Consider the following 27,310-nt stretch of genomic DNA (forward strand, 5'->3'; position numbering starts at 1 on the left):
GAAATAGAAAAAGGACTACAAATCTAGCTCCTCTCTTCTCAGTGAACAATACAGCCATCTTGGACTGTCCTTCCTCTGTCACAACACGATCACTTTCACCTCACCTATGAAAGCTTCTCCCCCAACCTTGACTCACCCACCCCCATTAGGGCTGCCTCCCTCGCCTCCTTGTCTCCCCTCCCCCCTAAAGGTCCTCTCCTCTCATAACCCTGTCTATCGATCTCCTTTAAAGGTACTTCCTGCTTAGACTGCTTCACATCTGTCCATCCTCTGCCAATTCAGCGACACCTACACTATGGAGCGCATAGGTATATGCACCTACTCCATCACTTATCCGCCGCACCTCTCAAAAAAAGCAGCCAAAGGCTTCAAACGCAACTTATTAAAATCTCATCCGGAAACCCCTATCTCTGACTCCTATTTTTCAATGAACAATGGGCTCATTAAGAACAACATCATATTCTACACTAAGAGAAGAGCTCAAAGGAGAAAAGCCTTTCCCGCTCTCTTTAAGGTCTCGAACCTGAATAAAACAGCGCACGGTTTTGCCTTATCTATCCTCCCCTCCCTATTCTTCAATGCAGCTGCCACCATCAATTTCTATCATAATGGTATCATCCTAATCCAATCCAACAATCACAACCTCAACCTGATCGATCGCATTTTTCCGCTCATTAAAGAGAGTCACTTTAGCACGCCCCTCCTCCCATCCATTGATGCGGATGTCTTCAACTCCCATCCAACTCCCGAAGTTAGTCAGATTTCCCAGACCTCAGCCCACCCGACATTACCTTCACACCTCATCGACAACCCACCCCACAACACACCCCACCTTACAACCACCTCATGCAGTAACAGCACCAACTCACTCACCTTCCCTCCTCACTCAGCACTTTCGCCCCCTCCATCCTCCCTCACCTTTACTCCCACCACACTCCTTCTGCTTAACAGCCCCCCTATTCCCCATTGGATCCCACCTTTCCTACTCACCCAGCGCCTTCGCCCCCTCCATCCCCCCCACCATTACCCCTAGCTCCTCCCCGCAGTTTAACAGCCCCTCCAATTCCCCATTGGATCCCAACATTAACACCCCCCAAACCACTCACCCTTCTCTCCATATCTCACCCCCCTCGCCTTTACTCACAGCACCTCCCATTGGCCCGTCAGCACCACCCTTACCTTCACTGCCCTGGTCACTGCTGTATCTATTGTAACCACTACACAGCCTACTCCCTCTATCCACCCATCCAATAATGAAACTATCACGCCTGACTCCAGGCTCAAACTCATACTATCAGCCCTTCAACAAGTCAAATCGGACTTCGAACCCTTCACGACCTCGTTTTACAACAAACCAAGTCCACTTGCAGTAAACAGGGATACAATCCGTTCCCTATCCCCAAGAACTATAGTCACATCCAACGGCGCCCTGTAAACTCCCAAGCCCATAGGGTGTGGGACTGTGCTCCAATGTGGAGACCTAATGCCTTTTCCCGCCCTATCAGGGGGTTAAACCCTCTATCTGACCCAGATGTAGGGGACCTCCTTCTCTCTTACGAGCTGCCTTACCCTCGTCAGAGACGGGGACTGCCAGTCAGTCCAGTTAGCCCGCCTACAGACTCCTGAATACAACCCATTCTGATCAACAGTCATGGAGCCACAAGACTCAACTCGAAAGGCATTGTTGAAAATAACCTCACTAGAATCCCCATCACAGCCGAACCCACCACAGTATCCACCCTGCCTTGGCTAAACTGTATCCTCCTAAACTGCAGGTCCGCCTCTAGACACGCAGCTGATATAGCTGACCTACTCATCACGAACAAGGCAGACATTATGATCTTGGTTAAATGAAACATCTACTCCCATCATGGACATCTTGCTACCCCCCAACTACGACATAACCAGACTAGACAGAACCGACAGGCCTGGCGGTGGGATAGCCTACATACACCTGATCAGCCTTACAGTGACCAACTCTAACGCCCCTGCTATATCATCACGCGAATACCTATGCTTAAACATCGCCAACAATAACAAACAAATATGCTCTTTACACGTCTTCTACCATCCGCCGGGAGATAACCTCACTTTCATAGAACACTTCATGGACATTCTAGCTTCAAATGACAACCAACATGTTAACCAAATTTTTCTAGGGGACTTCAACCTTCACTGGGACGACCAGAACGACCCAGGGGTAAACCGCCTCAAAGCCTTCCTCACGGACCTCAATCTCAAACAAATATGTAACAGCCTGACACACGACAAGGGTGCAACGCTCGACTTAATAATCTCCAAAGCGGACTCCACTCAGCTAGACTCGATACTCCCTTGCGACTTGTCTGACCATCAAGTCATTACATTCCAAATCTTGGAAACCATTAAACGACTTCCTACACAACCCCTGAGAACTAAGATCTGGAAGAGCAATCTGAAAAACGTCGGATCTGACCGTACAGCCTTAGCTAACTCTAACCCTTTCTGCCCCCCGGAAGACCTGGCTGATGTACAGGACCTGACAAATCACTACTTTCACTCCATGAACAACCTCCTAGATAATATTGCCCCGTTGCAACTGAAAAGAACCTCCTCAAAAGACTCTAAACCATGGTACAATGGGAGACTATGACGTAAATATATAATTTACTCTCTTAATTTCTATGCAGGTAAGTACTTAATCAATAATAACTCAAATCGGAAAGAAAGAACCAGAGTCCGTGGTGTTAGAGTTCTTAGGGGTTTTATTCCTCAAAAAGGAATGGTCAGGACCATAATATCATGTTCTTCCCACCGCAGGGGTGGAAGAAGGGATAGTAAGAGCGCGCTACATTTTATTGACAGTACATAGCTTATATACTTAATTCATGTCATAAGAAACAGTATAGTAGGCGTAACAGCTGAGAGAAGACAAGATAACGGTATACACGTGTTACTAGTACGTAATCAGAAGGCGTGGACTAGGCGTGAACTGGAGGTGTGTGCTAGAAACGTCACAGAAAGGTGTCACAAAGGGGTGGCACTAACAGAAATGTTGCGATGTCAGCAGAAATCGGAAGCTTGGATGCGCGCGCAGCTGCATGACGTGTGATAGACGTGAAACTGGAGGGGTGTAGGGACTTGACATTTACACTGACGGAAAGAGACAGAAGTCTGGCATGTCAGATCAACTTGTACTTCTATCATATCTGATATCTGATGTTTGGGAACCATATTATCTGGACGGAAAGGTCTCTAGGGCAGAAGCTATTCTATACTGACTGTGAATGCGTGTATATGCGCCTGAGTGTCTGCATGAGAAGCGTGGGGGCAAGGGGCCTTCCATGGAAGCATGGTAACAGAAGCTATGAATCACTTGCACTGAGACAGGTCGGCCCTTTGGCTCTGCAGCTGGGGAGGATGTTTACTGAAGCTAGTAGGCAGGAATGCATTTTCGAGGAGCGGAACAGATAACTCGAAGGTTATAGTCAGTCTTGGCAGAAAGCAGGCTGAGCTGAGCGCGGTGGGCCGCGCTGGAAGTAAGTCAGAGTTCACGGGTACAGAGGCAGCCTGGGCTGAGGCTGTCAGAGTCAGAAGCCAGAAAAGAGGCTCGATGGCAGAAATTCAGGGCCTACTTTGCCAGAGCGGGAAAACATGTAAAGTACACTACAAAAAGACGTTGGCATAGCATACTTAGGAACGGGTTATTTAATCCATTCAGGGTGGATCTGAAAGAGGACAAGTTAACGTTGGACGCAAATGTATTTGCGTCTTCATAACTGACACAGGAGGGAAGTTACATGCACTTTTAGCTGGTACATGGAGACGGTGGGGTACGCGCTAGGGAACACAACATGACCAAAATTTATATTTCCTCATTCCCTCCTTGTTCCCTACGGACCCTTCATGAAATCTCGATCCTCATGAATCGATCAGTTTGTTCTTGTAACATCATTTGTTCTTCTTTCTTTCTTTTACGTTTTGAGAAAAAACTGGAATGTTCAATACAAGATGTGGCACACAGTCCACAAATCGCTGGCCCGCACTGCAGGCATAGGCAGCAACTGAATACTAGGACTAGGCCAATGCCTAGGAAGGATAGGATCTTCCATCCCCAAGCGGTTAACGTTGTCCAGAACCAACCGGACCAAGTCCAGGTGCCTGGATTCTGATGTATCTGATTTGCAATTTTATGGAGGCGTGTAATAGCTTGATATACAGATGGTGCGTTTTGTGGAATGAAAACACAGCAACTTGACCCGATGACCTTACAGGCTCCACCTCTATCTGCCAAGATGACGTCAATAACAAGACGATTCTGAAGGACAACAACCCGCATGGCGGACTGCTCTTCGGTTAAGTTACCTAGGGCGGAGGTAGTTTCATTCACTACTGCTTCAAGTGTTCTAGTTAATCTGCGTATTAATTTACTATTTTGGACAGGTCCTAAAAAGAAAAAGAATCCTTTATTAAAATCGGTGTACTGTTCCCATGCCGTTTCTGTGTAGTCGACAAGTGGGATATCTCTTCTGGGTCTATTCTTTACTAGATTTGTATTTCTGTGGTAATCAGGAGGAGCTAGGAAAACAGGTGGCAGCAGGAATGCAATATAACAGGTACCATCCCAATCTGGAGGTAGACGTATGTATGCGGTATGACCACAAACAAAGTAAGAATGACGAATAGCTTTAAAGGACGATTTTCCATGATCACTGAATTCGATCACAGTAGTGCATTTACTATGACCTAAGTGTACTGAACCTTTCTTCCTGATACATAATTCGCCAGTGACTGGCAATACTGACATAGTGGGTATAACAGGTGCGGCTTCGGATTCAACAGTAAGAATCATAAGGCTAATTGTATAATTACCTAATCCATACACTTCATTTTCTAGATCAGTTCCTATTCTAGTGGGGAGTCCCTCCTTATCAGGGTAACAGACGTCGAGCAGGACCAAGTTCAGGTTTCCCCAAACCCAACCCCCGTCGAAAACAGCAATATCAGGATCTAAGGAATTAATTATTTTAAACCATGCACCGCAGGAGCCATTGTGAGTGAACGGGTACGGAAAGAGGGGCAGAGCTCCCTTGTAATTCTGGTAGGGAGGGAGTCGGCCACATATCCAGCAGTTTGTAGCATTGTTAGTTTGATGGGAATGGTGTAGCATACTAATGAATGTGTTGTTGCGCAGCGCAAGTCTGTAGGAGAGTTCGTGTGGAGGTAACTCGCTAAAAGTATGTTCAGCAGAAACATTGTAAACAGATTGTTCACGCCTGAAAATAGGGTAGTAGATAGGGAGAAGTATACTGGCAACTATGATCAGAAGACTTAGAAAAAACATTATTAACAATGTCACTATACAGTGACTACGCAGTGATTTACAGTATGTACGTTTCTTGAATTCTCTCTCTCTATCTCGATCTAGGGGATACATGTCAGAAACTATTTAACCGATTCACCTAGGGGAGGACTTAAACAATTAAACTGTCTGACTTGCTAGATCGGAGTTTCGATCGGTACTCCTCTTGGGGAGTTTTTTCTCGTTCAGATTCTGTAAAGTCTTTTGGCTCAACACAGTCTTTGGTGGGGGTGGACGAGTCTCGGTCTGGTTTCAGTTCATGGAATTTTTTCACATGACTCGTATGGACCCACCCCTTTCTCCCTTCGATCTTCACGGCGGTCCTCGTGGTGAGAAGGACGGTCTTCGGCGATTTCCAGCGGGGCTCCAGCGGACTCTTCCTATCAAAATTTCGCACCAATACTAGGTCCCCAGGACGGACATCATGTGGCTTTACATCAGTGTTGTCAGGGAAGGCTGCGGCAACCTGTGAACAACATGATTGGAGTGCAGACATCAAGGAGGCAAGGTAATCTGTCAACATGTTACAATCAACATCAGTAATCTTTTTCGGAATGGGCGTCCCCCACATATTCGGTGGTCTACCAAAAACCACCTCGTACGGGGATAGCCCTGATCTCGAATGGGCAACCATTCTCATATAGAATAATGCCACTGGCAGGGCGACTATCCAGTCGACCCCTTTCTCTTTACATATTTTAGCAAGTCGTGTTTTTAATGTCTGATTATGCCTCTCTACAAGGCCTGCGGCTTCGGGGTGTCGGACACAATGGAATTTCCACTGGTATCCTAGCAATAAAGAAACTTCTTTCATTAATGCGGATGAGAATGGCTGACCGTTATCTGAGTACACGACACGAGGCAAGCCGTACCGTGGGAAGAATTCACGAACCAACTGCCTGGCAGTGGTCGGAGCAGTGTAATCTGGGACTGGGTATGCTTCGGTCCAGCGGGACAGAGCACAAACAACTACGAGAACATATTTAAATCCTCGACAACAGTCCATCTGGATATAATCCATCTGGAGGACTTCAAAAGGGTGATCGGGAGGATGAAATCCACCTTGCTCTACAGGGACGCTTTTACCTGGATTGAACTGACAACAGATCATGCAAGTACGCACTTTCTGTTTCGCTGCTGCTCGTAAGTGTTTATTGTTCCAAAGATTTTGTAAACTGTCTAACATCGCTTTCTCTCCTAGATGTGCTGGACTATGTGCTGTATTAATCATGACTTGGACCATAGAGTCAGGGAGAAACCATGTAGATTTTCCCTTCGTCATCCAACCTTGATCTGTCTGGATCCCTCCTAGTTCAATCCATTTCTTTATTTCTTCTGGGGTAGCATGTGTCTGAATATCAATAACATCTAGTGTGGGATCTCTGACTGTCATACAATGTGTCGGTCCGGTTGTCTTTGTCATGTCAGTTGTCTGAGTGTGAGTCAATGCTGTATGTTTTGCTGTCTGATCTGCCAGCTCGTTACCCTGGGAAACAGAATCTGTGACTTTAGTATGTGCTTTACACTTCATGACGGATATTCCTGAAGGCAGATGTATTGCTTCTAACAGTGCTTGAATGAGGGGACCATGTTGGATCTTGGCACCGTGAGAGGTCAGAAAACCTCGTTCTTGCCATAACATGCCGAAGTCGTGTACAACTCCGAACGCATAACGGGAATCAGTGTATATGTTCACATTTCTGTTCTTGGCTAGAATACAGGCTCGGGTCAGAGCAATAAGCTCTGCCGCTTGAGCGGACAGTGTGTCAATACGATGTGTTTCTTTAACTTCGGTTTCAGTGGTCACTGCATACGCGGCCACTAATTCTCCTGTATTTGTTCTCATACATGAACCATCCACATAAAGTGTCAGGTCTGGATTTGTCAATGGAACATCTGTTAAGTCTCGTCGGGGCTTTGTTACAGCATTAATGATCTCTATGCAATCATGCGGGGCTGGATCTGTCATAATTGTAGGTAACAGTGTTGCGGGGTTCAGAATGCTGCAGCGTCTTATTTCTATGTGTGGCTGGAATAGCGTTAATTCATAACCTGTCAGTCGTGCTATAGTCAAGTGTTGAGTCTGAGTTCTGTTTAAAAGAACCTCTACAGAGTGTGGAACTTGTACTGTTAACTGATGGCCTAAAACAATTGAATCGCTCTGTCTTATTGCTAACGCTGTTGCTGCTACTGACTTTAAGCATGCAGGGAGTGCCTGGGCTACTGAATCCAATGTACTTGAAAAATAAGCGCAAGGCTTATGTGAACCTGCTTGATCTTGAGTGAGGACAGACAATGCTGTACCATCACGTTCTGTAACAAAAAGTGTAAACGGTTTGCTGTAACATGGTGTCGCTAAAACTGGTGCTTGGCATAATGCTTTCTTTAATTCCTCAAAGGCTTGTGTATGTTCCTGAGTCCAAGGGAGGGCAGTCGAAGTTGCTGCCTCCTGCGTCGTTAACTGGATGAGTGGTTTAGCTAGAAATGCATATTGAGGAATCCATTGTCTGCAGTACGAGGTGAGGCCTATGAAGGCCCGCACTTCCTTTTGTGTCTGGGGTCGTGGCATATTTACAATTAACTGAATGCGATCGGGAGTGAGCTGTCTCCCCACTTTGGACAGCAAGTGACCCAAGTACACAACTTGCTGAACACAGAATTGTAGCTTCGAAGGAGACACCTTGTGTCCCTTGTCTGCCAGGAAATGTAAAACTGTCAATGATGCTTGTTCACATTCGGGCTCACTTCGTGCGGTGATCAACAGATCATCGACGTATTGCAGTAAGGCTGTGTTAACTGGCATTTGAATACAATCTAGTTGCCTTTTCAGTGCTTGACTATAGATGCTGGGGCTTTCTGTGAATCCTTGAGGTGCGCGGGAAAATTTGAAACTTCGTCCATTTAAACTGAATCCGAAGAGATATTGGCTCTCCGGATCAATAGGTACACTGAAGAAAGCGTTCTTGAGATCAATTACAGTAAAGAACGTTGCTTCTGAATCAATAGCAGTCAATAGGGAAGAGATATCGGGGACCACAGGGTACTGTGGTACAATACATTTATTCAGCTCTCGAAGATCAATCACCAGCCGATATACTGGCGGTGCATTGGGATCAGTACGTTTAAGAATTGGAATGATGGGTGAATTACAGATATTGGAGTCGGTCTCTACGACCACTCCTTGGGCAATGAGCTCTTCAATGATTTCCAGTAAAGCCACTACAGCATCGGGCGGTAACTTGTATTGTCTGATTCGGGGTAGAACAATTCCTGTCTTGAGTGTAACACGGTATGGTGTGATATGCATACAACTTACATCAGTTGGGCCTTTTGCCCATAGGTGATCTGGTACATTTTTCAATCTGACATCGAATTCTCGCAACACATAGTGACCCTTGAAATCCCGTAGAAAGAGTCTAACTCCCTCCGGGGAACAGCAGATTATAGCTCCTAGAGCCTTCAATGTTTTAATTCCTAACAGATTTTCTGGGCATGAGTTCGTAAGTAACAAATCTGTAACTCATGATAATGGACCCACAGCCAAGGGTACTGGTTCCGATACTTCATTCACAATAGGCTGTCCTGAAAAACCAAGGGAAACATTCTGTGAGCCTGAGAGGGGTGCCCCTGGGACTTCATTATGGCTGATTGTGGTGCGGCTTGCCCCTGTGTCAATTAAAAACTTTCTGTCTTTTCCCAATACGTGACTGTGTACATAAGGACCTTCTTGATCTACAGGAATTTCAATAAGAGGCAAGCCACCTTCCCTCTCTAGGCTGTTTCATGTATATCGGGGGTAATCTGGATATGCAGATTGGGCATACTGGTACATCTGTTGTGAAACTTGCTGAGTCGCGGCAATGGGCTGTGGTACTGCTACTGTCTGTGCTGTATGAGATGGGGCGTGCATAGGCTGTGTATTCTGCATGGGCTGTATATTTTGTGAGGTCTGTTGCTGGACCTGATCTTGTCTAGGCGGATGCGGTCTCTCTTTAGTTTTCCCTGTTGCTATGTTATGTTTCAGAACTGGACATTCATGTACGTAGTGACCTGGCTGCTTGCAATAATTGCATGTCCCTTTAACGGGAGCTGTAGTGTGACTTGTCTGGGTCCCACCCTTCCTTTGACCGTCGGCTGGGACCGTCTGAGCTACTAACATTTTCATTTTTGTGTCTTTCATACGTTTCTGTTCTTGATCCTGTTCTTCTCTAATTCTATTCTGATGGTATTGTAACATTTGTAACATCTGGGATGGCGTATTTGCCTGCCAAGTACTTTCAACTTTGTACACTCGGTTTTTAACTAATGGTAGGGAGTTCTCGACTAATTTTGATACAAAAAGGTGTGGATATGACTCGCTACTTGGTTTTAGGCCACTATTAATAATGAAACATTTCTCGAATCTTGAATAGAAGTCACTAGTATCTTCATCATGTTTCTGTTTACAGGACGAGATGGCGTCCCAATCTTCCTTTCTAGTTGCCAATAATCTTGGCAGAACCTGTACTATCAAACCTGGTAATGCTTTAGTTCTGTCCCCAAGGCCTACCCCTGGGACACGTTTGCTTTCTTCGTCTTCTATTTCTGCCCACACAATCTTTTTGTCCCCCACCTCCCATTCTTTTTCCTTTAATTTCTCGTAAATGCCCGTGGGCAGCAGTACCTTTAACATTTTCATGATATCCTCATACGTGTAATCCCCCATTAGTAACATGTCTTTAAGCTCTCTGTGAAAACCTGCAGGGTCTTTATCATGACACGGGACTAGTTTCTTCATTTCTAACAGTTCTAACTTAGTCAGTGGCGTGTGTACATATACACGTTTCAAGAGATGATCCGCACCCATAACTGGGTGTACTTCTCGTAAGGGGTTCTGGCTTTCAATGCCACTCCCACATTGCATGTGGTACATTTTCCTTTCTGGAGGCGGGGCGGGAACATATTCAGAGCTTATGAAAGTGTTATATCTATGTCGTTGTTCTATAATTATTTGTATTAACTTGGTACTGAAACCTCTCCATCTATCCATGAGTAGTGCTTCTAATGTTTCGTGTAAGGGACCTGGATCGGAATGTTGGTTTCTGTATTTCGTGAGGAGGTGCTGTATCATGTATACACCTGCTAATTTCTGTTCGTCTGGGGAAAGGTTCAGAAATGTCTGTGCTAAGGTGTCATCATTATATATGTCTGGATTTTCAGCCCATAATATGGCTGACCGGGCTAGTTCTTGTTCATCCATCGAATTGAGTACATGGTACCCCATTCTTTCTCGTAGTCTTTTATCAGTCTCCTGGAACTGATGTTCAGAAGAGTTCGGATTTGTTAAAGCAGAGAGAAAAACTCTCTTGCTTTCTGGACGGATGCCCTTCCTAAGGTAAGTTCCCTTACCTACATACGCTATAGTATCTGTAGTCCTTTCTGGTTCTTCAAGTTCTTCTTCCTCCTCGGAGGAAGCTTTTTCTTTCTCTTTTTGGTGTACTGCTATCACTGCTTTTCTAATTTTCTTGTACATACTGGCTATGCAAGTCCCCTTGTCATGTTTTCCTTCAGCTATATTTTGACCCCACTTGTTCAGTGCATCTAATTCACTCTGATCTGTTCCAGGCCTGTCTCGTTATCTTATTAGACAATTTATGAAAAATCGTAGTATCTGTGCTTGAACGTCAACTTTCTGTTTCTCCATGGCATCCTTGATACTGTCAGGGTCTTTCCCTGTCTGAACAAACTCATATATTCTATCTAGACGGTCCTTCATTCCTACATAGCATAGCAAGATATCAGTAGCAGATCTTAACCGTAGTGATGCCAATATCATTAGATCGTCTTTTCCGGGTACTGGATCATATCTGCAAACTGAAATGTTTTCTTTTAATGCATCAAGGCGGGGTGACCTGAACGTGAGAGGACTCTGCATATCCCTGAGATTGAATCTGTGTGTTAATGGCGGGGTCCGAAGACCCGCGGTCGCACCTCCTGAAGCGGATGCTTGGGCATTATCTCCCTGTGGAGTCTGTATCTGAACTTGAATTTGTCGTTTAGTAGGATCAGGTAGACGTGGTTTCGGTAGGTCAATTTTGGGTGCGGGAAGTGGCGGGGCTGGCGGAACGGGGGAGGTCTGTCGCGGTACCGGCGGGACATGATCTGGGGGCGGGGTGCCACCCCCGTCCCTGTCAGTAGGCAAGGCACGAACAGGCAGATTGGTGTAAGCCGGTGCTACGTCCTCTAGATAAGAATTTAGGAATATGTCTTTAGTAGTCTTATGCATTACTTTAGTTGGAACTAATGGCGGCGGTAAGTTTTTCGGTATTTCTGATAGGGCCTCAGGTATACCCTCGGCCGCGAGATACATACCGTTTACGAGATTGTTTCGGGCACGGTCTATTTTTCTGTTTTTACTCGGATCCCTTCAGTAACTAATTCGTTTTCTTGGGCTTTTTCTGATTCTTTAAGTCTGTCTTCTCTACGGAGTGCTTTCTCAGCACGCTTATGTGATTCCTTACGCCAAAACTCTATGGCGTCTTTCTGAGATTGTCTAGCTTTCTTTTTCCATAATACTTCTTCTACCTTCATGATGCACTCGGCATCCCATGTTCCGGTACATGGAGACGGTGGGGTACGCGCTAGGGAACACAACATGACCAAAATTTATATTTCCTCAACTAAATGAAGACAGACGCTCTCTTAGAGTAATTGAACGATGCTGGAGAGCTACACCGTCAACTGACCTCCTCAAACTTCTAAGAACATCCAGAAACGCTTATTTTAGAAAAATTAGAAAATCTAAAACCAATTTCTTCAGGTCCCAACTAGACCTAGCCAAGAACCGCCCCAAAAAACTATTCGATCTTATCAAAGTACAAACCAAGAGTCTACCTAAAGTACTCATTGCCAACCCTATCTCTATTCCCAACTGTGATGAATTTGCTTCCTTCTTTGCCTCTAAGACAGAATCAATCAAATCAGATCTACTCAAGGACCTAATATCCATATCAGACTTGAAAGAGAGCGCATCACTGCCCCTAACCTGTGCCCCAAATAATGACCTCCCTTTATTTAAACTAAAAAACAATGCATCCTGGTCCCACTTCAACGCTTACAGCGAAGACACTATATTAAAGACGCTAAACGCACTGAAACCCTCCAATCACTTCATCGACCCGCTCCCGGCGAACTACATAAAAGACTTCATTGCTCTCTTACTACCCCTCTGGACAAAGATCATGAATACATCCCTTCTCCAAGGATCCATTCCAGACATCCTGAAAACGGGGCAGGTCTCGCCTATCCCAAAGAAAACTATAGCGGACCCCTCAGACCCTAATAACTATCGTCCGATCTCTAACATTCCTATGTTAGCCAAATTCCTGGAAAAATGCGTTAACATACAACTGAACAATGCAGAAATGGGTGGCAACGGAGGAGGAAGCCCTGAGGGAGGAGGAAGCAAAAGGCCAGCGCAAACACCCCATATCCTTGGAGTGGGCCATGCTATCCCACCAGTTTAAACAAGCACATATGCGCGCTACCTCCAGCGCCTCCCAATGCGACCCTGCGGTCCCGACAGCGCCAGCGCCACAATAAAGCTTGTATGATATGATCCCCCCCCCTCTCGCCGTAGCAGCAGTGGTAAGGATGCGCCAGAACACACTGCTCTTTCTGCCACATCTGACGACACCCCTCCTCGAATAAACTCTGTAAGCACTGAAAACCTCCCCTAACAGCCCCTGGCTGATGGGCCCCGGACATCCTTCATGATCCTACTTCCCTGACTCAGTCTCCGCTCTTCCCCCCCCCACCCCTCCTTTTTGTTTCCTCATTCCAGCACAAGGTTCTCTGTTTATCTCCCCCAGTTTCCCCCAAACTCACATTGCGTCAGAGACAGATGGACTAATGCCCCCAATATTCCTACCATGTGAAATCAGTTTACCTTCCGATGGCATGTTTGTACCACTGTAATGCAACCAGATGCACTATGTTGTAATGTGAGAGCATTTGAAAAAGGTTAATAAAATATATATATATAAAAAAAAACATACAACTGAGCAATCACATTGATCGATTCAACCTGCTGAACCAATTCCAATCTGGCTTCAGAGCAGGTCACAGCACATAATCGGCCATGACACTTGTATAGACGACGCTCTTAAAATCCTAGACCAAAATGAAACTTGTCTGCTAATCCTACTCGACCTGTCATCAGCCTTTGACACCGTCAAACACGACAACCTGCTGGATCTCCTGAAACACAGAATGGGTATGTAGGGAAATGTATTTAACTGGTTTGCCTCTTTCCTCCAAAACGGATCCCAAAGATTCAAGGTCAACCAATCCCTGTCCATCCCTTCGCCCGTCACACTGGGAGTTCCACAAGGCTCCTCCCTCTCTCCCACCCTGTTCAACCTTTTCATGGAACCTCTTATTGGTCTTCTCAGCCTCTCCAAGATTCACTTCCACATGTATGCTGACGACACCCAAATATACATCAAGATCCACTCACTAGAGGACATCAAATCTCTCAACACCACACTTCAAAAAACCCAAACCTGGCTGGCGGAAAACCATCTGAAACTTAACTCCCTTTAAACGGAATTCCTTTTAATCGCTCCCCCTAACAAAACTCACACTATCCTAGAATCGATGATGCACCTAACCGCTCTTAATGGACAACCGCTCATAGTCGACTCAGCGAAATCTTTTGGTGTTGCGCTGGACAGCAACCTAAATATGCAGAGACACATCAGCACCTCAACAAAAGGAGACAACTTCCACCTAAAGACCCTGCGAAAACTGAAACCCTATCTGCCGCCTAAGATTTCAAACAAGCAGTTCAAGACCTAGTTATCCCCGCGTGGAATACGGAGCAGTAACCTTATGCGGCCTCCCAAGGTCATCGACAGCCCCGCTTAGAGCCACGATCAACTCTGCTGCAAGACTCATCACAGGCTCTAAGAGAAACGCTCACATATTCACAGAATTCATTTAAAAATCACTTGTATGACGCACAAGGCCCTCTACCACAACGCCCCATACTACCTAGCTCAGAAACTGGTACTCTCAGCGGGCAACAGAGCTTCCAGGAGCGCCAAGACTCTTCTCCTTCAACCTCAATGATTTGCCAAGAAAAAAACGTATAACCGGTCCTTTTCTGGTATGGCTCCAAGGATATGGAACACTGCCCAGCGAAACAAGAATGAACCCTTCAACTGCCTCCTTCAAAAGAGAAGTGACAGCTATCCTCATGGCTAAATTCACGTGAACTCTGTCTATTCACTGCAATTTATTTTTTTGCTGTTTCTCGAGCTCATATTCGTCCTTCTGTTTAGTTTTGTTGGCGCTAGCTTAGCACGGTCTCCTCTCGATTTGGAACTATGTTTAACCTACCCACATTGTTCGTGGTGTTTCCTACCCTCTGCTTGACTTGTAAAGTGCTCTGATACTCGCGAGAGTCTTGTCCGCGCTATATAAAACCTTCAAATTTAAAAAAAATACTTGCGATGAACCACAGAGGCACAAGCAGAAGCCTAGTGTGTGTGAAAAGGCTGGTGCTATGCCGGGAAATTACAAGCAGCCCCTGTTGGAAGCTACATCCAGGCCAGAGTGTCTTTTTTTCTTTTTGATAAAGTCTAAGAAAAAGTTTGCAAACATTAAAAAAAGTATGGGAAAGCAGATCCTAGTAACTCCTGCTCACTGCGACCTTGGACTGGGATTTTTTTTCCAGCCTGGACATGGGTCGGATATTTCCTGTCTTTACTGAGGACCACCCTTCTCATCTTGAACAGTAGGCTTTTGATGATAATCACAAACACTCCCTGCTGTACCTCCTCCACAACTCACAACTGTACCTTGACATTAGATCTCTCAAATGTCCTAGGCATGTATGGCATGCCCAGGAGTTGTTTTGTGCATTCTGGGATTTCTAATCCATTGTAATCCCATTATTAAACCAGGAGTTTCAGAATTCATTGTAAAATCTTGAACTAGAAGGGCTGTTCATTCGCGGACTTGAGGACTTTGTATCAGCTTTGAAAAGGAAGCAGTTCAAGCAAACAGTAAACACCCTCAGTCAATCGCACACTGAGTGCAAGTCTTGTAGTCAAAGGATTACAAATTTACAAGGAAACCCCATGATAATATGGGACAGATCGTCGCAACATGGGAAACCGTCCCTTTGTGGAAAATCGTAACTAGCTGTTTGCGAAAAATCCAGGACTGGAAAAAAGTTGCAAGTGTAACAAGGGGGTTCTCAGCTTAAACTTGACTGCACTTTTGATTTTGCCCGTTTGAGGCACTTTGTGTGTTTGGGTTTTAGGCACTATTTGCAGTACATCCATGCAACGTAGGGGGCATATGTCACTTTTGAATGATCTGGGTGTTTGTAAAACAACCGCTTTGTTTGCATGCAGCAGTACCCTTATAACCAGGAGTCTGTGACATTTTGACATGGGAGAGCGGTTCCTCTCTGAGTTTGCCACATTGAGAAAGATTTGTGTGGCTTTTTCAGGGTCTTTGCCTCTGGTGCTGGCTACTTGCACCAGCTTGAGTGCTTTTATCGTTATGAATGTAGTTTTGCTTCAGAATAAACCAATTTGCGTTTGTCTGCACCACGTGTTGCATAAATTACCACCCTGTCTAAAATCTGTCTACACCACCTGCCCGACAGATAACACTTACTATTAGTAGCTGGCTTTCAGTCACAAGCCCACTACCAGCCACGGGTTCTTCATTGTATTATGGTACTTGTAGTTCAATTTAATAATGAAAAAATAAAACCACAAGTAACAGAGCGCGAAATGCCATGAGCAAGAGAAACGGTGTTGGCATAACTCTTCTATCTAGACAAGTTGTAATAGCTGCGAGCACCGTGCATAGTTTTACTAGCATGATGGGCTGAGCGGGTCCGCGCAGGAGGCAAAGAAACTGCCAGCAGGCCCCCGCAGCAGGTGCTTAACCCTCGGGGATATCTAAGGAGCTGTATTCTTCTTACACCTTGAAGCATCCTATCGCACAAAGACTGGTATAGAGATGTAATGGTTGTTACTTGCTCGTCTGATCTTTCTGCCACTCTACTGCATTTATTTAAGCTACTGCTCGACACTACACTCCTGAGGCTTGAGCCGGGAGGTTATTTTAAATTGCACTGCTCTTGATTTTAAAAATGTTATTGCACTTCCCCGTGTGTCCTCTCCCTCACCCCCCGGCACTCTCGCGCTGAATTACTTTAGCGGCGGAGAAGAATTTTGTGCTGTACCTGATAGCATTTTCCTCTCAGTGAGGAGGCAGATTACTTGCATTGCTCCCGTGGGTGTGGCCGATTCTCAGGCCGTCATCTGCTGGGGACTAACCTGGGATTTGAGTAAGAGAAAATACAGCGGCCATCTTTGTGAGGGCTCGCACTGCTCGTCGCTCGCCCGACTGTATAAAACTATACGTCTATGGCTCCGCGCAGCGGACGCGCATTGCGTGCGCGCCGATCGCGCGCCGGAGTCAAGTCTGAGTCCTGCCCGTCTGCGCCCGTCCGCGACCGAACGGGGCACGGGGCAGGACTCCACGCCCACACAGACAAAAACTCGAAGACAAACAGGATGGATAACCATCGAAGAATACACTACTCAGGCACAACACTTTTAGAACTGGGTAAGACCTCTAATAAATCCTGTCTACACAACAAGGACCCTAATATGATACCGTCTCACTGTAATTTATGCAACACACCACTTCCCACTTCTCAGACCCATGACGCCTCCACGACCAAATTAAAAATGATGTTGCTCAATTGCAGATCCATGATAAAACATAAAACCGAAATACACGACCTACTGCAGAATTGTGACTACGATGTAATGTTTCTCACGGAAACATGGTTAGAGGAATCCTCCTCCCCCGATATCTTAGAGACAGTGCCCTCGAACTACAGTCTCCTAAGAATCGATAGGCCTAAACAACGTGGTGGAGGACTTGCTCTGATTTGCAAAAAGGAACTTGAATGTACTCTCACCAATAAAGCCATCACAAATAGTGAATGCGGTACCTTCTCTATAAAATTGACTCCATCCACGACCATTACTGGTCTCCTTATATACCGCCCTCCGGGCACAGCTACTCCTTTTTGCAATCAAATCATAGAAGTAGCCACTCAGCTAGCTATAAGGCACAATAACTTCATGATTTTAGGTGACCTCAATCTTCACCTTGAAGACCAATAACGCTAAAGAGGCTCAAATACTCAAGACCGCATTACACGCGCTGGGAATAAAATTGCTATCCACCAACCCCACGCATCAACATGGTCACCTTCTTGATTCTATTTTTGCCACTTGGGAAGGAATAGAAATGCTTCCCACGGTCCCTATAATATGGTCCGACCATCATATCATTACTTCAACGTCCCTACTTACAATACTAATAAGGCTCCCATTAAACCACTGTCTTCAAAGCGCCGAAATTGGAAAAACTATACCCCTGAGCGCTTGATTAGCGAATTAGAGAAACACCCCCCTCCGGCAGGTCAGTCCTTACAAGACACATGGAATAACTACGAACTCTGGCTAGGTAAGGCATTAGACAAAATCGTCCCGTGGACGTCGAAACCTCCTGTCAGGAGAACCAAATCAGAACCATGGTACTCGGAAAACTAAAAAACGCAAAGACCCAATGTAAAGCGACAGAACGCAAATGGAGAAAAAACTATTCTCCCGAACTTAAGGAAATTTACAAATCAGAACTAAAAAAAATCAAAAAATGATAAGAGGAAAAAAGCGCCTTCTATAAAATCAGAATTGAAGAGGCAACCAATCCCACAAAAGAACTGTTCCGTATCTATAAAGAACTAACAGATACAACATGTTTAGATACGCAGGACACATATTCCAACGACATATGCGAACAAATAGCTGACTTCTTCGTCGAAAAAGTCGAAAAAATTCACGCCACTTCCCCAAACCCTCTACATTAGGAAGAGAAACAAAGACCACAACCCCCCTTGCTCAAAAGCCCACTCTTACCCAATTCACTACACCTGACAAAAAAGACCTGATTAACATTATAAATAGCATACATTCAGGTTCCCCTACCGATGTGTGTCCTTTGGAAAAAAGTAAAGACATCATGGAAAACTTTCTTATAGATCACATAAGTAACATGATAACACTCTCATTTCAAGAAGGCAACGTTCCAGAGGCTTGGAAAACAGCACAAGTCATCCCTCTGAAAAAAAAAACCAATATCCCCATCACTCAATTCCAAAACCTCAGGCCCATCTCCCTCCTGCCACAATGTGCGAAGATAATAGAAAAAATAGTCAATAAACAACTCATGGCTTTTCTAGAAAAAGAAAATGTACTCCACCCCACAGAATCGGGTTTTAGACCTGGCTATTCCACGGAATCAGCCGTACTATACTCCACGGAATGCATCCGCATGATGGTAGACGAGGGAGAAACAGCAGCGTTGGTCATGCTAGACCTAAGCGCAGCTTTTGATACTGTGCTCCATGCCACGCTGCTGTCCCGACTCTCAGATATAGGAGTGAAAGACCATGCTCTGGCTTGGTTTAAGTCTTTTCTCACCAAAAGATCGTTCCAGCTGCACTGCCCACCCTTTAAATCATCTTCTCGTGACGTGAGCTATGGGGTTCCACAGGGCTCCAGTTTGAGCCCCACCTTATTCAACATCTATATGGAGCCCCTGGCTCGCGTCATAGAGAACTTTGGGGTGGGCATTGTCAGCTACGCCGACGACACCCAGCTCATGTTCAAGCTCACCCCTGACAGCGAGAAATCTGCCACTAACTTCTCTGGTTGCATGACTGCTGTAGCCACCTGGATGGACGACAATTGCCTCTGCTTAAACGGAGACAAAACAGAGGTGTTGGTGGTAGGTAAAGATACATCAATATGGTCCCAGGCATGGCGGCCTACGGCTCTGGGTGACTTCCCCCGCCCTGTAGAAAAGGTCAAAAATTTAGGAGTTATGATTGACTCAGATCTTTCGGGAAAATCCCAAGTCAGCAAAATAACAGGCAAGTGCTTCGGCACATTAAAAACCTTGCGTAAAATCATTGATCTCATCCCCACTGAAGCCAGAAAAACAATTGTTCACGCACTCATAACTCCCCATCTGGACTACGGAAACGTTCTTCTATTAGGCCTGAACCAAAAGCAATTACACCAGCTACAATGCATACAGAATGCAGCCGCACGCATGGTACTGGGTCTTCCCAGAAGAACATCCTCCAAAGCGGCCCTGTCCAAACTTCACTGGCTCCCTGTTAGGGAAAGAATCAGATTTAAAAGCCTCTGTTACGCCCATAAAATTGCCCACAATAAAAGACCTATCTATCTTAGAAACCTACTAACCATCCATCGTCCTATCAGAGATTTAAGATCTTCTGGAATGACGCAATTCAAAATTCCCCGTATTTTCAAAGCAAAAATGGGGGGGCGATCCTTTCGCTACCTGGGAGTAAAACACTGGAATGCCCCCCCAGATCATCTGTGAATGGAACCCTCAGAAACGCTCTTCAGAGCGAAACTAAAAACCCACCTCTTCCCGCAATAACTACATCCTGCTCCCCCCCTCCCCTCTCCCTCTGACAGTTTTTGTTAGCAGTAAGCGTGGGGATACACAGTCTGTGCAGCCATGCGCTTTACAAATGCCTTATTATTATTATTATTATTATTATTATTATTAGAGGACGTTAGTTGTTAATTTTTACAATAATTTTACCAAACACAATTCTGGTGTTTTTGACTCATTGAGATCTTTTCTGCTGGCTTTTAAGTGTGCCGCCAATGTTTACTTTTCCATCATTCTCATGGCTGATTTTAATATGCAATTGTGTGAGAAAGATCCTTAACTTTAACACACCTTGGGATTCTATAACTGATTGTACGCTGCATTTTTTAACCACCTCTCCAAGGTGGGGCTCGTGTACGTTTTTATTAAATACATTTCATTTATATTTTTCATTAAATGGTGGCTAAATAGAAGTCTTTAATTTATTGGAAGCAGTTGTCCATTAATTACTAATTACATTTTATTTCTGCCCGCTTTGTTGCTTTGTTCATTTGTTCAGTAATTTAAAGTAAGGACTAGTGTTTTTACTGACCATGAATCTGTGCCCTTTCACCATAATGCCTCTTCTGTGCTTAAAGGCTTCTGTGTTCGTTGCACAAGTAAGTCCAATTGCCCTTCGTAAGGCCACACACATTCCACCTCCTGGCAATAGCCTGGCTGCTGCTTATTACTTGCAGTTCTTATGTCCTAAATCTTCTGTCACTGCTGGCAAACTCATATGCTGCAGTAAGGGCCTTAAACTGTTCCATGTGAAAGCATGCCACTCCTCTGATGCTGCCAATAGGAACTTGTGTCCCAAACACATGGTGCTGATGTCCCCTCCTCTAACAGGCAACAACAAGAAGCCCATTCCCAACACAAGTGCAAATCAGAGGGCACTGCTAGGCCCTTGTTTTACTGTTCTCATCTTTATACAGCTAATGGAGCTCCCTCTCATTAACAGGAGCTGCAGTCTCTTCTGGACAGTCTCTCCCACATCTCCACCACATGTGCGTACGGGGCCCAACACAATACATAATCCAAGCACCCACCAACTTCCAGGGCATTAAAGCTTCCAAAGGCGAGACCTATTGGCTATGCCAATGCTTGTTCTCTAGATGCCAAAAAGATGGCCCACCCGTGGGGTAAGAAGCAGAGGACGGAGATGTTAAAAAAGTGATTCTCTGAAAACCATTAAAAAAAGGACAACACGTAGCTGGAAAGTCACGCTGGAGCTACATCATGAGGAGTGTAAATTATGACACGGTGCCAGTGACCACCGAGTATAGATAGAGCTTAAGTGCCATTCTGGAAAGTGAGGCAGCCAGAGACGCACGTATGATGAAATATAACAGGGATATTACGTACATACCCTTGAAATTGATCTGTCAGCCTGTGTATTATGTACCTGTAAATACTATCGGGTCAGATATCCGTGTGATATCAATTCAAATTTAGGTGAAACAAAAAAATCGGAGGAATAATGTATACAAATAGTAAGTAAAATAAGGAAGAGAGAGAGTATGCAGCATGTGCTGGTCAATCAGTCTCGGTGATAAAGGGTCAAAAGGTCTGACTCAAGTGACACTCGTAGTGTCTTCTATTTGACCAGTTGAGCGCAGGGAAAATAAATGGTATCCTCACCAGCGCCACTCCAATAGGTGTCAAGGTATGTGTCTTTTAAAGTAATCTTGTGAACTCTATTCACTGCCACCCCAATATCTGGTGGTCAGGCGAAAGGGCCATCAGTAATCTCTTGGTGCCCTTAAAGTGTTGCACCTGAAATAAAAGACAAAGAGTCTATGAACATTTTGTGGCACACAGAGAGCTGTAGTGTTTAACAAATAGTCTACTCCTCCCTGTGGCCTGAGTATGTATGTAATTCCCCAAGTGATAAAGGATGGCACGTAATACCTGGAAGGGAGATTGATTATTATTGAGTCCAACTATAAATCCAATGCAAACTCGAGATACGTAGATGACGGTGCTGCCGATAGAAATGCAAACCGTCTTACCTTTCATGTAAAGTTGCTTCCCAAGCACCGTAACACACAGTAGCCAAGTCCGCCAAGATACCACAGTTGTAAATACAGGCAGTGCTAAGCCTACAAAAAATATATCTAATAATCGCTGAAGTTAGCTCTGGGATTGCCATATGTTGAAACGTCCACACAGCGAGAAATGTCAGGTCAAAAGAAAAGCAATTATCAAATGCGATTGCCCGTTACCTCACTCGTAAAGTCGATGGCCGTGAAGGGTCCCGAGTAAACGCCGGGATCAGTGTGCTCCCAACATTAAACAAGACGCGCTCTGTGGCAAAAAAAAGACGCACGGCCGCGAGACGCACCCTGTGGCGGGAGATGGAGCAGGAGGTGAGCCTGCGAGTGGTGCGCGTGGCAAAGGAAAGCCAGTAAGGAAAGCCAGGGCACTGAAATCTGGCAGCTTTGCGCGTGCACGCAAGCGCTAGGTCGTGTAGCAGCACTTTTAAAAGCCCTAACTAAATGTCATGCAGAGCAGCGCATGTGCTGGCTCAGGCGAGACCTAAAAACGATTAAGCCTTCGCCTAAATATTCATCTTTAGTGTCTGAGCCATACTCCCTTCAGAGTCAAGGTGCAAAACATTCATAATGAAGTATCCACAATTGACTAAACATACAGCGGATTCTTGCAGAGGATCACAAAGGCTCAGAGGGTTATGGTCTATATTTAAATTTGCTGTGGGTGTGCAGACCACTACTGGAGTCTGCCTCAATCCAGACCTCCTGTTTATAAACACACAAAATAAAAATTAAAACGCAAAAGAGGGTTTAAAAATAAAAACATATCTGTATTATTAGGAGTAAGTCCTTTACCATTCCTATACAGAAAAATAATTCTGGGACAGACTCGTCAGTACTGAAAATTGTTATTTAGCCCATGATACCTACTTATTCTAAATCTAAAGCTATATGTCTAATTCAGAAGGCAAACAAAGGTCATACCCTTCTAGTTAATGTCCATAACCTTCAGTGGCATTTTCAGTTTTCAGTAAAGGAAGAGGGCTCTTTGTCCACAATTCTCCTTGGTCACAAGGGTTGCCCACCTCATCAGACTATAGGATCAGCCGAAATTCATACTAACTTTCCTGTGCAGAGACCATTGATTATATGTGTTCACCATAATACAGCCTTACTTTTTCAGTCTTTATATCAGTAGCTTCTCTTCGTTCTACAAGGAAGGTGGATATCGCCACAGTGTCTGGAGATAGCGGTTCTATTCTCAATGCGCTAGATACTGGCTATTTCTCGTCAGTGAATACTGTTGATGGAGTAATTACATTACTAGTCGGAGGCTTTTCGGGACGTTTTAGCCTTTGGGTATCCAGTGTTGATCTTTGTGTGCCACAGGTATGCCAGAATTCCAGGGTAACAAATTACTATCAATGGTTCCCCTTTGGTTCAGTATACGCAAAGTAGCTTGTGGATATTCTGGAAATCTGGCATGTATGCAGCCCTCGTGGACCACTTTACTTGCAGGACTCATATACAATAGGATTTAGCTTCGTTAAGCAGCCCCTCCTTTTGAGGCTTGAGGGGGGTGAGGACTGATGATGTGTCACAGTCCATGAGAAGACAAACCAGCATTTGAGGAAAAGCGGGTAAAAGTGTATACTTCTTTTACAATTGTTAGCAGGATAGGAAGTGACTGAAGAAGAAGCTGACACAAACTTCAACCTTCTCCTCTAAGTTGTTACGCTCTGTTAATGGCTCACCTGCACCTGTAGGCAGTAACAGGTAGCTTTCCATGTTCCTGAGGGGGCAAGAGAGAGTGACCGGAAGCACTTTCCTCTTCATTTTACAGACTCATCAACATTTCTATGGGGGCTAAATCCCCCCCCCCCCTCGATTTTTTTTCACAAACTGCATGTTCTGTATCGATTTAGGACCATTACATTTTATGTTGTGCGATAAATGTACTTGTTTTGTGCAAGTGCAAGCTTAAAAATGCCTCAAGATGTTATGGGTGTTGAATAGTTACTTCTTGCTGGCAGACTGAGATGCTTCGATTATTTACCTATTATGCTATCTCTTGTTTTTTTTATGTTTTCTAGTTGCACGACTTACTTAGCTGAGTTATCTACACCTTTCTAAATTATCAATTTCAATGTGATCTATACAAAAAAGTCTTGAGAGTTGCAAAATACTGCAATTGTTTACTCTCAACCATACTGCAAATGTGTAACAGCTGTAGAATCCTGTTACCGAACTTCCTGTACCCGGGGTCTCCACCTCTAGCAAATAGTAAAAGGAAGTGGATGGGCTGGGCTGGACATAGTAGCAGACCAGTAGATTTCCTATGTCTTTGCTAGACGAGGAGTAGGCCAGGGCTATGTATAACTGTGTTTAAAAGGACGCTCGCCCCTTCAGGCCATGCCAAAGGTGACCATAACAGGCTAATTTTCTCTAGATTAAGATAATCCTGCACACATCTGAAGATGCGACCTTGGTAGGTGAAAAGAGGTCACTGACAATTAACAGGTTCCCTTTGAAATTTGGCAAGTATCTTGGGAACACACCCTAATCGAAGCCAAAGACCCATGCACTCAAAAAACAATCATATTTGTGATTCTTCCCACACAGAAAACCCTTTCTCCCTTGTTGCCTAGCCAACATAACCAGTTTTAAAAAGCATTTTAAGGCATATCGGTTGTAAGGATCATGTATTCGAAGGATCTACTCTACAGTACAGTCAGCACCAAATGAAGTTCATTCCCAGAGTGAAAAAGCATTCAGGAATGTAGCGGAAACCCCTACAAATGCCACTTCCGTCTTCCTCCTAAACCTTGAAGAATTGCAGTTGAACCTGCAGACCTGAAGGGGTTAACCTCAGTGGAACGCCCTTCCTCTAAGCACTGCAACACGAGGTTTCCTTTCCAGCTCCAGGTAGATCCCCCTTATCCCAAGGTCAACCCCGGACGTATACCTAGTGGCAATTAAATGCACCAAGTAGAACCTCACCAGGAGGCTTGTACCACTGAGACCAGGCTGTTAAGGAATCGTTGCTTCTTCAAAACATTGACGTGATGAAAGGTCTGCAATACTTGATGTGTACCCATCTGCTAAGCAATTCTTATCAAGCTTGTTCTCAAGAGCAAGGGAACGGAGAGGCCTCCTATTCGAGGATTAAAAAACTGGTCCAAAGCCATTGCCTTTCATCTATGTGTTTTTCCCCCTTGTCATGTTTCACTTAGTGAAAATAACAGAGAAAGAAATGTAAAAAATGCAATATTGTTGTGTTTATTTTATACACTTCTAGTCTTTTGATCGAGTTCTTGTTTTCTTATACTGAATCTGGTACTTTAGCTGCATTATGCCTGACACTCCATACCTCTCCGATCTTCAGCCCGTGCCTTCTTTTCAAGGATTGACTACCATCTCTTCCACCCCCATGATTCTCCTTGCCATAGTCTTCCATAGGCCTCCCTTTATCCTGCATGCCTGCACTTACCCATGCCTCAATTATTCCCCCTGCTGTGCAGCCCCATTCTAACTTGCCCTACACCTTCCGGTCACTGTGCACCTCCAAGCCCCGTGCATTGTCATGTGCTCCCTCCTGTACCCTCCACACTGATATGTCACATCTAATACCTGCCCTTCCAGTTGCCTCAGACCGTTACCTATACACTTTCCACTGCTCCCTCCCATGGGCTCCTTGAAGCACCTTGCTTCTGTTCTCTGACCTCTCAATGCTCTTTCCTAAGCCATTCACTCCCTTATCCTCTCTTACGTTCAATGCATTATTACGCTGGCCTTGCCACGTGAAGATCCCTCTATGATGTAGCGCTTCACTTGATACATGTTGTGTTTCCTACTTAGGGAATTCTGCAGGCCCTGGAGTTCCTACTGAAGATAAAGTACAGACCGCAGAGATCCTTCTACGTGGGTATCGGGCACGATGAAGAGGTAGAGGACCTCATCCACATTTTTGGTGGCTCTGCCTTTCTGCTTCCACCATTTTTTTGGATCCTTTTCGCCTCATTTCATCTGAAACTGTCTTGCGATCTGTAGCTCTACAGACCACTCACTTAAACCCCTCCAGATGTCTTTGTTTTGCCATTTCACTTTGTTCTTGTTATCTATGTGCATTTCCCTCTTAGCTCCTTTTTTCTTTTTAACAAAATCCTTTTTTGAATTTCTTTCTGCCATTCCATGTCACTAATTCTCACCTTCTTTCTCTCTCACTACCTCGTTCTCTTTCCAGTTTTTGTCACGCTGTAATTCTGCTTGTCTGTCGCGCACTCTCAATTTTCTGAATCTACCTTTCTGAATTTCTACCCCTATATCTTCCTTATGTATGTTGTTACCTTTGCTTCTTTTCCTAGGGAATCCCTATCTTTCTTTCATACTCCACTTCATGCTTAGCATGCTCCCTACCCTTCCACGTCAGTTTCTCACCGTCTTCTGCTCATTCTCTCTTGTCTCTTTCACTTCCCTCTGTCTTGCGCCTCCTCCATTTCATTTTACTTGCAGCAAATGGTCTTTGCTGCTCTTGCAGGCCATCAAACAATTTAATAACGTTAAATAGACAAAATGTAGCTGTGGTTACAGCAGGATCACAAATGATTTCATGTTTCACTATTTCTTACCTGGCCATGTAAATCTAAACACCTCTTTTGTTCAGTCCATGTTATGTAGGTTGACGTTGTTTCCTCCACAGCTTCCTCCTAAAGTTTTTTTCCCATTCTTATAATCTGTTCTTTGACTACCCATAGGTTTCTGGTTATAAAGGTGCTGTACAAATAGCTGCCAAGCTGGAAGCTCGAGGTGTTCGTCTGTCCTTCTTGACGGATGAAGGCCTTGGCATCTTGGATGGAGTGATCCAAGGAATGAACCGTCCCATAGCGCTGTAAGTAACTGCAAGTCACTCTTGTAATCTGGAGCAGTGTCACTTCCACCATTTGCATCCAGCGACCTCCTAAACTACCTTTCTATGTTAGTGAATCGGTATCTCTTAACCCACTCGGCTGTTGCCATCATTAAACACTAAGGATTTAAAAGAAAGTTTAATCTGTTTTGGCTGTTTCATGCACAGTGAACTTAGATTCTGGTTCCCCATGTTCACCCTGAACAAAGGAAGACAGGTGTGGTCTATATAATGTTCAAGTGCTCTGGGTTGCCGTGGCCGTGGTCTATGTGAAAGGTAAACAAAAAAGTCTAAAACTATGGAACTGCAAGGAAGAGGGATTTGCAGAGTATGAACCCACTTTTGTTCTGTGGTCAGTGGTTGAATAATGGGTGGCAATCTTAAGATGTGGGTGAATTCCGAAAATGAAGGGACGCACAGTAGATACTCCACTTGCAACGGGGATAGGAGCACCCTAGAAGGCAACCCCTTACTTGTTACTACATTATGAGCTAGATATACATAGGGAAGGCT

General features: G+C 44.8%; 1 protein-coding gene across 1 annotated transcript in view; it reads left to right on the forward strand.

The window, feature by feature from the left end:
* Positions 1–27,310, forward strand: part of PM20D1 (peptidase M20 domain containing 1) — a 220,322-nt gene that overhangs the window by 31,897 nt on the left and 161,115 nt on the right. The window contains exons 4-5 of the mRNA XM_086923426.1: positions 25,750–25,836; positions 26,646–26,779. Coding sequence (XP_086779552.1) covers positions 25,750–25,836; positions 26,646–26,779 — 221 coding nt within the window. The remainder of the gene's footprint in view (positions 1–25,749; positions 25,837–26,645; positions 26,780–27,310) is intronic.

Source organism: Lissotriton vulgaris, chromosome 5 (genome assembly GCF_964263255.1).
Source record: "Lissotriton vulgaris chromosome 5, aLisVul1.2, whole genome shotgun sequence".
In the NCBI taxonomy this organism is placed as follows: domain Eukaryota; kingdom Metazoa; phylum Chordata; class Amphibia; order Caudata; family Salamandridae; genus Lissotriton; species Lissotriton vulgaris.